Genomic DNA, 16659 nt, shown 5'->3' with positions numbered 1-16659 from the left:
CTGAAAGAATAAACGTTATCTTGTCTCTGACAAGAGAAGTCGTAGCAAAGCGACGGTAACAATGAGAAACATTATGTAAACAAGAGCGTGGGCGTAGATGGACAACAATTAGTCTACCGCAGTGCATTCCGGGTCCGTGCGCAAACGTGAGCCGTTTTGTCACTTTTGTTCAAATATTAGTCAAGTGGCGTCTCCATTAATCTTCTAGGCCGACGAAGTACAAACACTTTTGTTTGATTGAGCCCTAAGACGAATAAATCTTTTCAAATACTGTGACCGTGAAGTTAAACATGCTCCACATTTTTGTTTGCATTTATTTGTGCAATGGTGCATTTATCTTCGAACATTTAAATAAAAGTTCGAAATGAATAATCAAATGAATAATCAATACAAAATTTAAAAACATTTTGCAAGATATTTCATCTTTAAGAGGCAAAATTAACAAGATACCCTTAAAATGTTAACTGTAGTAGTTTTCTGTAATGCCACTTTGACATTTTTTTATAGTTTACTAGTCCGCTTATGACCACCCGACTCACCTGCCTATTGGAAAGCGACGATGTGGTCGAAGATGAAGCAAGCAAACTCAGTAAGTACCTGTTCCCTATGACCTTGTAAAGACCTAGGTTATATTTCTCAGGAAATAAGGAAGCCGGCAGATTGATACATACTCGGCTGTGAGGATCAGAAATGTAGAATTGAAACGCTCGGTACGCCTCCATGGGGATTCAACCATTTAAGGTTGGTATTGGGTTGAAATCAGTCTCGTCCTATAAGAAAAGGTTGGGTAAGGTAGTAAAGTTTCGCAGCACATTTCATAACAGCTACTCGCTGGCGGTGTTTTTCAGAAACTAACTGTTTATCAACTTTAAGTCGGACATACAAATTACTATTAAAATTTAAAAGAGATACATGACAAAATATTGATAAAGTTGCCTAGAGCTCCTATGGAAACATCAAAACGGTCAACGGCCATGTCCTCAACATCATTCTATTAGCAGATAGACGCCCAAAGCACTGAATGGGGTGACCTATGTATTGCAGTGGGCGCCTTGCAAAGATCGCCAAGACGACCTATCTTGCACTGTCCGCAGTTTAGCAACGTCGTCAATCTATCCTAATAGGGCACCCATCCACGCCCAAGTAACATATATAATTATTTGAACATAATTTTTGATCAACTGCTTATACATATCTTCTTATTAGAACATCACTCGGTGACATACGTAGGCGTCGACGTTACAAAAGGAGTATATTACATCAATATTAAACACACAAATGGTGCGGATTACCGCATAAATCGTCGACAGCGGTTACCAAACAAGCGAGTCCAAACAAATCATAGGCAGAGCCGGGCCGCTGGTAAACAATGAACCAGTTTGTTTCGCCCGTTATGACATTACATTACCATCTCATTGACCATGAAGTGCTAAATGTCACTAAATGATGATATATGAATAGGCTGCCCATTTATAGAGAGGTACTTGGACAGTCCTAGACCAAAGTCATCATGCTGTATACTACATTTAAAAATAGTTATGATTGTCATAATTTTACATAAGAAATATTTGAAATATAAGTTGACTTACAATCGTACTATACAGTATGATAGGAAAAAGGCCTAAAAGTGAAGAGTGAATGGGTAGCTCATTTGCGATATAGCAGGGTGTACCTTCCAAAAATCTATTGCTTCTGAAACAACAAATATCGGAATATTAACTTAGGAAGAAAAAAGTGTTTACAAAATTGAGTTACTACCTTTTAAAATAAAATATTGTTTACTATCTGTTCCCGAATACTTTGTGTGGTCAGAAGTTATTGCCCCGTCGCATTCCAAAAAAATAAGTAATGTAACATATTTCACAGTTATTACTTTAAATAGAATGATTGAAAATAGGTATAAAAACCGCTGACAAATTTAACTATTAATAATGTACACACCTACCAATCACCCTGTACACTATTCACAATTTTATACATGACAAATTGTTATAATAATGTATCATGTTTGTACATTTTAATTAAATTACAATGGAACTAAGACTGTTCCTAACGCGTCTGATTTCTTCCATTAGTACCTGTTTTAATGCAACGTATTTATTAGTACAATTGTTAACTTAAACAAAGATTATAAACGCTAAAATATAATGTACATCACTGTAGGTAAATATTACAGTATTTGTTATAATAATAAGTTATATTAAATGTACTTAAGATGTTTTCTTGAGATACAATCGTCGAAATCACCGTGTCAGCCGAAAGACGTCCAATGCCAAGCCATACATTTCCCCAAAAGATAGCCAAAGTGATACCTCCTACGCTGCATCCAGCGACTTCTCGTGACTACCCACGCCGCAATAAAAATACAATACCAAATAATCATTTTTGTTTATTCCCTGATAAGTCGCGTGCAGCGTGGTCACCCTACACATGGGCACATTCGACACACGGCAGCACAGCTCTCACTTTTTATTTGGAACAATTGTCCGGCACCGGTCGAGCTGTCGAATTTACGCAACCGCGTTAAGCCGTGAATAGTTTTTTGGGAAATTTTAATAGATTTTCGAAATTACAGGCGCCCTTGACTGCGAGTCAACGACCCCGTGGCAATTAATAGAACATATATCAAGATTTAAAAAAATGTAACATTACAATAGGCTATGTGTATCGCAAACGAAGGTGAAAGCACTTTATATCGAGATAGTCGAAATCGGCATTAATGACTGGTGTATCATAGTTTACTAATAGTTGTTATAAACACTAGCGCCGGTTCAATAGTTAAAAGATACAAATCAGAACTAATTCGAAATATTATTACGCCAAGGTTTTTTTGTATTGTCGTAAAAAAAGTTTTCTTAAGTTTTATTATATAGTAAATTAACATCGCTTTCGTATAACGCGGTATAGATGCTTTTATTTCGTATTTATTCTTTTGCTATGTTGTCTAAAAATAATGCATGGTTAAAATTGACTTTTACATTTAAACGAACTTTAATTACAACTGAATAATAAATAACAAATGTGTTAAATAAGGAGGCTTCCTAGTGAAGGCACCCTTGCAAAGTACAGGTCTGCCACAAAGATATCTACGGGGTTATACCACAGTCGCCACGAATGGCAGACGGCTTGGCGACCGCGATGTGGTATTCTGGTACACAGTGGTCATCGCTGCCCATACTCTAGAAACTTGTTTGCAAGCTGTGGTAATCCTAAATTATTGAAGCACAAAATGAGAATTATATATGATTGTATCTCGGAAATGAAACTATCGCAAGTCTCAGAACTCTACTGCTGATATATATCGTAATACAGTCTAATAGTAGAAATTACGGACTATTTCCCTGCCTTTTACTCTGTGGTAAGTTCACCAACATCTGGAACAATACAAGGCTGATAACGTGATAAATATATATATCCAATTAAACAAAAGACGACGCTTCCGAGACGATTAATTTCTAGAGTACTACAACCATTGACTAGTTAATTAGTGCCCATAAAGATACTGATCATAATGATTACGTAATGTATAAACATCTATTCCATAAAACTACAAGCGGTACGCCCCGGGCTGTCGGTAGCAAGTAATAAAATTGACAAAGCAGTCCGTATGTGTCAATAAGATATATCCCGCCAGACGGATCGCGTGTCTCGCTTGGAATAATTAAGCGAAGTGGCGTGCCAGGGCTGGCAACATTGGTTTAAGAAATACCGGAACCCGATAACGGCGGTACGTGAGATAGTAAAACGTTTTACGCGGTAGACATTACAGTGTAGACAGAACGGAGTAGTTTGCGCTAATGCCGTTTCGTATTGCAAAATTTTCATCGTCATTTCAACTGTAGAACTACTATTGTTAGACATAAGCTAAGGAACCGGAACCCAGCGTCATCCTCTTTATCGACAGCGTCATCCACCTTAACCCTCGTCTGTCTACCTGGTGGGTCTCTAATCCGGAATCTTAAAGCAAAAGCAGTTCCATCTGTCCTGATCGCTATCTGTTCAGCCCACTAACTAGACTTGCCTATCCGCTGGGAGATATCAATTACTTTCATTTATTTACAGATAGCCTTATTTTTCATTAATGAAACCTGAAGTGCAATTAAAATAACAAAAACTCGTGTTTTACCTTACTCAAACAAATGGTAAATACGGGTTCGTTTCTTCATACAATCTTATGTATTTCACACTTTGGGCATTAATTATACAAGATTGCCACTTCTCACAACACAAGTTACCGAAATATGGACAGCAGCGTTCTCTGCATACCATTATACTACACTGCGATCACCAGCTCGCCTGCGAAGCGTGATGATTACGGTATATCACCCCTTAAATATCATCGGAAATTCCCTTGCCTTGCAGTAGTAGTCTATGGGCTTAAACGCCGACACTAACAAATGACAACTGGAACGTGGACACGTAAACCTTGCAGTTAATAATTACAATTTTATTTCCTCATGTAAATACAAATTACCCTTCCGTCATTAAATATTTTATCACGGCTGCGTATAATCGTTTCGTAAGAATACTTTGAATTGAAAACTTATAATTTTTGATTTAGTTATCTTTATCGTCTAGGTGATGAAGCTTGACGTTTTTGAACAGGGTGATTGGTTAAAGGAGTAAAAGTTTTTAAAGAGGTGAAAACATCACTCATTTTTCATCGAAAACCTTTAAATCTTCTACAAGGACTTCCTATCAACCTGTATAAAGAGATCACTCTGTAATATGTTATATTGCGGCTGGCAACTTCTGACAGTACAAAATCTATAGGAACAGTAGTAAACCATTATTAATGTTAATATGTAGTAATACAAATTCGTATTACGCTTTTTCTTACTAATTTACCATTACATTATTTATTATTTCTGAAATCATTGATTTTTGGATAGGCTGTAATCATATTAATTTACAGCAAATGAAACATACATCTATAACTATCACCCCATGTACTCGTATCTTAATTTATATAACTGTGAAATTTTTTTATGTAATATTTAAATTATCCTTGTGAAATTTAAACTGCGAAGCTATAACATACGCCCACATAGAATTATAAACTTTTAAATATGTGAAATAGTCACCAGCCCTCAGTTTTCTCGTAATACTAGTAACAAACAAACACACAAGTGTATAGTTCGGCAGCGTCGCCGGCGCAGGTCAAGGAGATGGGCGGCGCTGACGCACCGGTCGTAACATCCGATGCACGTAGCTTTTTTTTATTCCGCTGATGGATATACGACGGCGTCGCGGAAAGCCGTTTGTACTAATTAAAGCCATCCTTTGTACTAGCACACCTCCCGTGATAGCAAAACGTACTAAAAGTACATCAGCTTACTACTTAATAGTTAATGGTCGATTATATGACAGCTGAGAAATCATCTGTAAAGTGCTTTGTTATATATTTAAAAAAAAACGCCATGAATTTATTTGTAAATAATTCGATCGAGAATACATATCTACGCGAGAAAAATCCAAGTAAACGACATAAATATAAATTTTTAACCAAAGCTTAAAAAACTTTTCTATTTTACGTGCAGTAACAAGGTTTTAAGGCGCATTATATACAAAAGTTTAGAAATAGTACAGTAAGTGGTAATTTGAAAAAACAACCTTGACTCCTACTTCCAATCAATCTTTATAGTTTTCACTCTGAAATAAGATATTTTTTCTGCTGGAATGTAACAAACCAATAACTTCTAGCAGCAAAAAGTTTGCAGGGACAGACGACAATGTAAACAATGATTATTTTAATATGTAATAATCCGAATTTTGAAAACAATTACTGTACTATCACATTATTTATTATTTTTGAAATCACTGATTTTTATAAAGAGTGTACCATATATTATTTGATAACAAATTACCTATACATTATAAATTGACAGCAACTCCCGAGATAGGTAATGCTTAGTTGACAAAGTGACCACATTTGCGTAAACCTCCCCCATAGCCTAAGACATTATTACATGTAACATATTAACTTACTAAAAAATGTAATAATAAATTCCAAACTTATCTAGAGGAGAAATTTTTGTTTAGTCAGATAACTTATCTAAATTATTAAGCAATCGACCGATTATGATATTGTATCAATTAACATATGTTTTCATAATTTTGTTTTTATAACACAATTAATGTCTTTCGTGTAGTTTATTTAAAAACGACGGAGGCCTAGCAACGCGTTTTCGTGGATAGTAACTTGAATACAAAATTAAGTTACCAAATAAGCCGAGTGATCTATAGTCCATACTTTCGTATTAAGAAATGTTTATGATCTGGAGAATTTAAAGTAAATGTCGAGATATCATAGGCAAATACAATTTTGCGATGAATTGACGAATTTCTTTTGAAGGATCATCATCAGTCAGACGATACAGATGAAACTCATTCTACGATATACGATATTAGTCAAGCATCGGTTTTCCTTTAGTATTAAATCATGAATTTATCTTCCTAGTCATTAATGCACTTCCGAATTTAATAATGACTCATTGAATAAAACACAGACTAAAGCTCTAAGATACTTTGGAAACGAATGCGTAATTCGATTGATATCGTTGAGTCATTTGAAAGTGGACCGTTGATCGCCGTTATGTTGAGTAAACATAAAGGCAGGCCGCTCCGCTGCAATGCAAAGACCGCGGGAAAGATTAAATAATGTATATTAAACAAAGAGTGTAGTTATTATAATATACTAATCGTGAGAGTAAGACGAACAGGCACACGTGAACATACTACTGTGATCAAAAAGTAAAGTGAATTTATTTATTAAATGTACTCTTTATTTATTCGTTTAAGGTAGCTCTGTTCCCCAGCAAATTACAGGAAAATAAATTGCGTATGGTCACATTCAACGAAAACCAGATGACCACGTGGTAAATATTGCCTTAAGCCTCCCAGAATTCTCAAGAGGGAGGGAGAGGGCGTCCTAAAGCTACGTGGTGGTCTAATATCAGAAAGGAAATGGAAACCCTTTAACTTGATGCAGAGACAACCCAGGATAGAGTGGCCTGGCGCAAATTGATAAGGAGACCTGACCCCAAATAAAGGGAAAAGGGAAGGAAGAAGAAGAGAGAAACTCTTTATTTATACTTTTAAATCAACTTCATTCCCTTCAAAGTTATCCCCGTCCGACAAAAGGCACTTTTGTCAACGCTTTTTCCAGTTCTCAAAACCGGTCGCCACAGTCTTTTCCCGGTGTTACCTTCTAGGCCTTCTTCTGTTCTGTTTTTAAGTCCTCGGATCAATCAAATCAAATCAAATCAAATCGTGTCAAAACGGTGTCTCCGTATCGTCCTTTTAACATTAAATAGCCATTAGTCGCGAAGCCAAATCAAGCAAATACGGTGGGTTGCGGAATGATTTCAGTCGAGTTCGCCAAAAAAAAAAAGTCACGTAGAACCAATGCAGTATCACATCGATCAATCGAAACTTGACGCGTTTGAGACACAAAACATCTTTCAAAAAGGATTGTTCTGTGCCAAAAGATATTTCAAATTTTGACAAACAGACGCTTTGGAATAGTTATATATTGGTAGGTCTACCAACGTAGAAAAAAAAATTACGTGCCTTTCTAATGTTCGGGAGTTTTAAACAATTCCGCCTAACCTTTTGATGACAGTAGTTCTTCTTTTGGTTTCACTCTAAATAATATGTGGTCATGATTATAACACGGTAGTCCTAAAACACACCGCCTTGTCAAGGCTATGAAGTTTACTGGAGGCAAGTCAATCTCAGGATTGAAAAAATTTAAGTCAACTCTGTGCTTCTTTCTGTGTGCTTTGTATCGCATTTTTCCATTAAATTTACTCATTTTGACACACAAAAAAAAACTTTTACCGACTTCTTTTTTTATTTACAATATTAGTGGGACCGGAAAGTAATGTTGTTTCTGTCGACATATTTTGTAGAAGAAACGATTAATTTTTAGTGCTCCAGCATTGAAAATTTGTATACAAGATGGCAAAAGGTTGTTGATAAAGAAAGTAAATATATTGTTGATTTTATATATATTGTGAATTTAACTTAAGAAAGCGACATTACCTTCTGGTCCCCCTAATATAACCAAATTATTATCATCAAAACGTACCAGATACAAATAATTGCGTATTGACTTTCCTTCGACCTAATACTAAGCCGTCGCTAAGCAATCATCCGCAAACGTTGTCCGGAACACAAAGCAAGAGAATGCAATTTCAACTATATCATACTGCTTACACAGTTCATTACAAAACCCTGTATAGCATTTTACTGTCTTACATAATGCAATGTCATTTACTATTAGATATATTATGGTCTACGTCCCCTCAATTTCTGATATAAAAATATATGTTTTTTTTTTATCCACAATACACAGGCGACAGAGCGCTAAAGAAGCTTATCCCAGACCTCCTTATAGTATACTACAAGTTCCCTTAGTAACCTCGGTTCGAGTGTTACATTAATTATGTCACCAGAATTGGAAGCCAGGAACATTGTAAGAAACATATATCACTGCGTGATTGATGTCACGACCTGCAGCGTTGCGGAAAAAGAAGGAAAAGAAGAAAAAGGATAGAAAAGAAGAAAAAGATAGCAACAGGAGAAATAGGGAGAGGTGGACGAGGACGCTCCAAGTGATAGGACGCAAAAGCTTCCAAGAGGGACCTCAACTTGGTCTGTCAAACCTTGTACAACATTTCGATTCACTGCTTGCTTTCGGTTGAAGTTGATGCTGTTAGCCTGGAATCTTTTACAGCTTCGTCGGAACTGACTTTACGGAACGGAAAGTTCTGTGAACTTATCAAAAAAGTTACACCTGGGCAGTCCTACACCAGTCGCAGGATGACGTTAGCATGTAGCAAAAGCTCTTTTTTCCCGATTCAAGCGCGCCCGAGAAGGCTGTATCTCTAATCGATTATAAACAATATTTACTTTACAAAACAAAATAGAAGAACATCACTATAGTACATACGAATAACAAATAGGCAACAATGTGGTTATAAATGGATTTCGAGCTGAAGCCCTACGAGTGTAACCATTTATCTTTTCTCTTACGAAGCAATCTCTTAATTTAAAAGCGTGATTCTATGTTATCCACATCTACCTTACTGTTTATCTTTTATTTTATTTTTACTTAATTCGCTTAACAACTTTGACATTTAGGACACAATAAAATTATTTGTAAATCTAATTCGTTTTTTGAAAAATGTTAGCATTAGTATTACATAATATACGTTCCCCGAAACCACAATTGGTCTGCGATAAGAACAAAAGACTAATATTTCCCCAAGACGGAAATGGCACGGTCTATTTTTACGGAACGCTAATTCCGCGTTTACCGTTCAAACGCCACCACCGCGAACCATTCTCGACCTTAACGCCTTCGTAGACCGTATTTGGCGTGGACGATATCTGTGTTTCCGGTGGGAATGTTTATGTGCGGCGCTCGCAGACGAAACACGTTCATTAGGAGTTATTTCGTGGTTAGTTATTCGTGGATACGTCGCCGATGCAGAACACGGCGGCTTATGGGGTTCAAAAAAATAATTATGTAAATTAATTGCAGTGTCTAAATATAACACATAATAAAGTTCCACGACGGATCTTAGTTTTAAATCTAAAACTAACATACAGCATTCAAGAGTTTTTGATCAATTCGAATGTGTATAACTTGCTTTATGAAGTCTTGTATTATATTATATGTATATTTCTTAACTTACTATGTATTATGTAAAATTAATCGATGATTCAAGTGTTTAAACGCCTAATTGAATTTAAAGCACTTATACTATACACATCGTTGTCAACCATTTATCTGCTATGTGACCTTTTATGAGGTGTACATCTTTTTATTACCAGTTAATAAAAAAACTTTCATATTAAAATACTGCTATGTTAATAAACATTATACAGTTAATTGATTGCTATAAAAATAATTAATGTGTATCAGAATTTTTTTATAATTTTGCAGAAAAAAGTTTCGTTCATCACAGACCTTTGTTAAACATAGGCCATTCTCCAAAGGACCGGTTGGAAGCATCCTGCATCCAACTGAAACCATCTAAATCAAAGTTTCAAAGTTATTCTCATAATCGGTTATATTTAGTAACAACTATAAAGTACGTATTAAACTGGCCGTCTTGTCTATATAAGCATAATCTTTGCTAAAATAATAACCTTTGTTTGACAAAAAAAATGTACAAAGAAAACCTTTTTTGTTCCATTCTTAAATCACTCGAACATGACACATCAAGTAATTAGTATACGCGGGTTATTCACCGTGGAAGGGAGTGACGCTGATATCTGCGTATTTCAACAAGCGAATATCTGCTTTAGTACTGTTACAATTAAGCATGAATTGCTGTGAATATTTAACATTCATACAAACACTACTTTATTACCGAGAACCATTGATAATTATATTTGAATTTTAATCCGTGTGATACTAAAGTACATTCTGGAAGCATGTACTTCGACGTACATCAACTTAAAATATATATTATCGGTGGTATTACCGAGCAATAATGAACTATTTACCAACCCATAGCATTACGCGATGGTTGTCATACATTCATAGTGATTATACTAAGGTTTCAAAGGAGTAATATGTAGCTTATTTTTTGTTGTCAATTAATATACACTTCGTCCAAAAGTAATATAGTAATAAAAAACGTATTCATAATTCGAATTCTGGATATTAAAACTAATAATTTTTTATTATCGGCCCTCGCAGAATTTATACTGCGTGAAGTAATTGGTCTGTCGCATTCCAATAAAAAAAATAATGTTACTTATTTAAGAGTGGATGCGTCTTCCACTAGGTGGACCCACGATATAGGTAGGGGGAAGTCGCGGGAAGCGATCAGTGCAACACCGGTCGTCGAGGCGATCTTTGTGAGACCTGTGCCTCATAGTGGGCGTCTATCGGTTGAAAAGATTTCAGTGATCACTCTATACGGTGTCATTGAAAATAGATATAAAAGTTTAATATATTCTGCTAACAAATGAGCTTATAGCTTATACACTTGTTTTTTTTTCATTACGTTACGGTTTCATTTATGCTTGAATTTATCATACCAGCGACCAAAAAGAAAATTTCCAGATGGCGAGGATTGATAAATTAGTCATATTTGCAATTTTAACCTCAATTAGTAGTATAAAAAAATACTTATTTAATTAACATTATGTTGCAGTTCAATCCACCAGCTTTAATCGGTCAGTATTTAAAGACGCAATTTAAATTTTTTAATCAAAAATATTCCTTAAAAGTTAATGCTTTAAATAACTACGATAGATAAGGTTGTTTAAAAAAAGGTAGGTATGCACCATATGCCTTCCTTCTTTTACGGCGTCATTATTTTTTCCGCCATTTTTAGTGATTTTCAATCTTTCGTTTAATATATTTATAAGAAATTTGTTTTATTACAAACGAATATACATTATAGGGTAATTCAAACAATAACTAAAAATGTTATATTATTGAATTCAAACTATTTAAATCGATGATAGCCCAGCGGTAGAGGACTGAGACTTGACAGATCACGGGTTCGAATCTCGGCATACATTGTTATATAATTCACATTTTGTGCTTTATATGTATATATGATTGCCACTGCTCACAAAAGTAGTTTCCAGAGGATGGAAAGCAGAGTCCTCTGCGTACGATAATACCACACTGCGATCGCTAATCCATCGACCAAGCACAGCGAATAAGATATATATACATATTGTATATATTGTAGATGGCGTGTATGGCCTGTTAAGACGAAAAGAAAGTTGTTGTTCTTTAAATATCCAGATATAGAACCAGGTTGTCTTAATACGTATTTATATGTTACCAATATACATTCTAAAATAATCAAAACAATTACTAAAAATACTATATTGATGACTTCAAAGGATTTAAATCGTGAATGATCTTTAATCACCTTTACTCCGAATCGTGAACCTTTTCTCAATAACAATTTGCAAGATCGCATCCGTTGGATACACAAAAGGGTTACTTGGAAAATGGCCGAGCTCCGATTGATCGAAAATAAAATGACAAAAGCAAACAGAAAACCACGAAGCTATCGTGTGTACGGATAGCAATCAAAGGAAATAGAAAACTGAGAGACGATTTAGTAACCACGTTTCAGACTAAATTAGGACAAGGTTTATTATAAAAAAAAAAACTATACGCTTTAACGAAAAATAATCTAATATACCTGAAACACGCAAATTCGAGTCACTGCCCATGAATCGACCGCGCTCCCCGAGCACAGGTCACGTGACATAAAGTCCGTTTCACACGAACACTCGTCTCATGTACCAAAAGTAGCACAGTCCGCGTCTCTCAGTGAACAATAACCCTATACAACTGGCGGGATCGATACAACTATGGCTTAAAGCTGAAACATTGCAAGTACCGGCTTAGTCTTCAAGGACATTGACTGCGAGCAGATGTTCCGTACTGTAGATCGTAATGCTCATCCAACGTTGACTTTTTTACCTTCGCAAACGAATCGAGGATAATTGTCTAACTGTAACTTCAATATACAGGGTGATTGCTTAAAAACTCGCATTACTACATAACAAATAATTATTGTTAACTCTAATAATGCTAATCTATTCCTGTAGACTTCGTATTGCACTAAATTATAGGCCAGTCACATTCCAATGAAGTTTCATAGTGATCACTTTATGCAAGTTTTTTAGAAATAAGTACTTCACAGCTTCTTGCTGAAAAATGAGCTATACATCCCCAATAAATAATGGTGTATAGCTTGTATCTAGTGTACATGTGAAAACATAGTTTGTATATAAATATGATACAGTAATAACTAAATCACTTTCTGAAATTACAAAGGTATACGATTTTTCGAAAGAATTTGGTGAGAATAATTTGTACAGCTTGCCAACACAAGCGTAATGCCCGGTCAAGCTGCACCGCAAACCGGCTCTAGAGCTGAATGGGGCAAAAGGAGTATCGCAAAAACAAAGCGCAGGAAGAGAGGTGTAGATCGAATAAAGGGCAGCGTCGCTCCCATTCCTTTTCCATTATATTGCCGAGTACAATTCTGTTCGTTTTTTTTTTTAAATAAAAAAACTATTGATAAAGAGTGTTTGTTCTTGGACACATATTACATTAGGTGGTAATGACTTTAACTTTGCGTATAGACGTTAAAATTATATGGCTTAAAATTTCTAAAATAAACTTTTTATATAGTCTTTAAGCAGTGTTTAATTACAAATAACCTTTAACATAAATTATTTTAAATGGAGTAACAATAAAATATAACCGCCGGCTGTTCAAGTCCATAAACGTATCGAGACGACGCTCTTTCAATTTTAATTTAATAAATATTACATAAAGGCACAAATTGCGATGAAAAAGCCTTAAGGTTCTGTAGCGAAGACCTCGGACCCGGCATACGCTGCAATTGCTGAAGGCTGCAACACAGTACAATGCACAGGTGTCCTTTGTTGAGGTCTTCGGAAGACGCAGCATTCAGGCCGCTTTCAACTGGTCTTTTTGGAAAACTATGTGAAGGCTGCTCATTCTTTCTATATATCCTCAGTAAGTCTTCATTTTATTCCTCTTTTCAGTCGATAGAAGCCCACTGCAACTATGTATTACCTCCCCCACAGATCGTCATGATAACCGATCTTTCCCTGCCCGCATATAGCGATTTCCTGCGACCTTAATTATGGCGTAGGTCCACACTAAGTAAAAATCTACTTAAGCCGCGTCTACCGCCTAATGGTCGCCACTCGAGATCCTTTCGGTCTCAATAGTAAGCGAGTGATGTATCACGCTCTATGTCACTTCAGACGAGCAATTCTTCGAGGTACATTCGTAGCTTTGGTTCTTCTACGAATCTCACCATTTCTGATTCGTTTTCGCAGCGAAACTCCGAGGATAACCCTCTCCATTGTTCGCTGGGTGATCTCGAACCTTCTTATGAGGCCCATCGTAATCGGCTCCTTCTCTGATCCTCCCGATCTCTCTCTTCACTCAATTTATATTTTATTTACTCTTCCCTACATACTATACCCTTCTATATTTGTTTATTTTTAACCTACGTTGTCAAGACTACAAACACACGACACGCAAACACACAGACAACCGACAAACCGGAACAAACATTTGCATATATATTTGACGTACAAATTAGGAAGCTCCGGCGGTGTTCCAACTAGCACTATGACCTTACGTGATTTTCAAATTTACTCACTCCAAATAAACCTGAACACAAAGTGTACAACATTTTTTAGTTTGCAACATGTACCTAGATCTAATTGTTAAGAATACGTAAAAAAATTAGGTTTATCAGAGAGCAATGACCTGTTATCTATATTGTTACTTGTTAATGATTAGTGATATAATATATTTTTTTATATTAAACACAACACTACTAGCTGGGGTTACATTTATAACACAATTTTAGCTATCTAATAGATTGAGGCGTTACTTTGCGGAAATCCATACTAAGTAAGAAAAGGACTAATACATTGCTACTAGTACACCGATTAGTGCCAAACACCAAGTGCATCCCACTAAGTGGCACTAATCGATGTAGCATTACTCCTGAGGATGCCTTGTGGAGGGCTGAAACACATGTCGAGTTATTTAACGATGGTAGTTGTTTCATTTACATTGTTTGCCGCATGCGTATTTATCAGCGGGCTGGTGGGCGGTACACTTTATTGCACGACTACTGCTACATAGCGGAAGTAGCTATATATTAGTCCTTTTATTACAATTTCAGCTGTTTTAGATTTAATTTATCATCAGCATGTCGACCCCAATATAAGACATAGGCCTTCCTCAAATATTGCAATGATAAACAGTCTCATGCTGTCAGCATACAGCCCACGTGATAAGGTAATGGAGTGGTAATTTAATAGAATGTAATGGCCTATTTACGCCGCGTCTACCTGTTCATGATCCTCATTCGAGAACCTTTCGCCGTCATCGGCCATCGGTTGAATAAGCGATTAGCCCTGCCCACTACCACAGTAAATTTTCAACATATCGTTAATTCGCTGTAATTCAATACTTATCCACTTTCAATAACTATTTCAAAGAAAAATGTATGACTATAACAAAACATCGTAGTGAAAATGAAAAAACAATGTACGACTGTTGACAAATAAGTGCTAAAGTTAGTTACACCAAATAATTATAATATGTATTGCGCAGTAATATTCTGCGAGACTTGCGATCGTAAGTCGCGGGTTTGATTCCTGGGATACAATTTTATACAATTCACATTTTGTGCATTAATTATATAGGATTGTCACTGTCCACAATCAAGTTTCTAAACGATGGGCGGCAGCGTCCTCTGTACTATAATACCACACTGCGATAGCCAACTAGGCTACCAAGGTTACAGTATATATTCATAGATATCTTTGGGAAAGGCTTATGGCTTGCAATGTGCGTCTATCAATGATCTTAAACGACGACAACCACGATGATTATTCAATTTACTTTAGATAGTATTTAAAAGCTAAAATAAAAGGATAACAAAATAATTATGTTACATCAGCTCTCCCCGGCCCGCTTCGCGAACTAATCCCCTAACGGGTGAAATTTTGTAACACCTGTTCTTAGCTGATTCCTACTCGACAAAAGGAAAATTCCTACAAAATTTCAAGATCTTATGCCTTATGATTCCAGACATACCGTGATGAGTTTGTATATTTGGACGTATACGTGGTGTAACAAGATTGATGAATTAAACGTGGCTCAGAGATGGGATAACTCAAAACCGATCCATTTCACCTCTGATGCATAGCTTCCATGGATCCAGATGGATGATGGAGCTGATATATAATAATTTGTGATTTTTTTTAATTAACTGATTTCTTAATGATACAATGTAACTGTTTGGCCTACGCACATGATTTTTTTCTTAAAATCTGTAATACCGTAGAGATGAATATTTTTTAACACAGTTATATATTATGACGGGTTTTAGGATTAAAAAATTACTTAATAATATTTTCTCCAACATACCTTAAAAACTAGCATGGTTCATGTTGAATCAACCTTGAGTTTCATGTGGCTATTTTAGATGGTTAAAGTTCACTAACCTCATGGTCCCTGTAGAAGGGTTCCTGCAGGTTATCCGGCACCCTGTTGTTGAAGGCCTTGGACAGCAGCCATTTGATCGACGCCCGCTGCTTCGACTGCAACAACAGAAAAAACACGTTTTTTTATCATTCTATATGGACACGCTTATAACTTATTTATTCATTTTATTATCATCTCATACCTTAACATTTATCACTTCCGTACGTAATGTAAAGAATGAAAAGCTGTGTGTGATAGAAGCTTTCACCAGCGTTTAGACGAGGGTGGCAAGAAGCGGGAAAAATAAATAAACGGGTTTAAAAGTGCATAACTTAAAAAGTCGCCGTGACAACTCCTTCATAAACCGATTTCGAAGTAAGAAATTTCAGCCGTCTGTACTTTTAATCCCAGACATACTCACATTTAATATTACAAGAAATAATTTGAATTAACATATTCATCTATTCAAATTTCGACGAATTTTTACAACATACCGATTATAAATTGTTTTGTTTTAATTTATCATTTTATTATTACACAAAATAAAAGAATATTCATATATTGAATGCGTAACTTGTGAATTCACGGTACATGACCCAGAAATCACAACATCA

At 35.8% G+C, this 16659-nt stretch overlaps 1 protein-coding gene across 1 annotated transcript in view; it reads right to left on the bottom strand.

Moving 5' to 3' along the window:
• The window catches only part of LOC137922450 (patronin-like), a 99549-nt gene that overhangs the window by 38662 nt on the left and 44228 nt on the right, over positions 1-16659 (bottom strand). The window contains exon 2 of the mRNA XM_068765447.1: positions 16066-16161. Coding sequence (XP_068621548.1) covers positions 16066-16161 — 96 coding nt within the window. The remainder of the gene's footprint in view (positions 1-16065; positions 16162-16659) is intronic.

Source organism: Battus philenor, unplaced genomic scaffold (genome assembly GCF_028537555.1).
Source record: "Battus philenor isolate CCGP_79_NKW_IND1 unplaced genomic scaffold, ilBatPhil1.0.hap1 SCAF_2, whole genome shotgun sequence".
Classification (NCBI taxonomy): domain Eukaryota; kingdom Metazoa; phylum Arthropoda; class Insecta; order Lepidoptera; family Papilionidae; genus Battus; species Battus philenor.
Note: the sequence above shows the minus strand (reverse complement) of the source record. Positions and strands in the feature narration are given on the sequence as shown.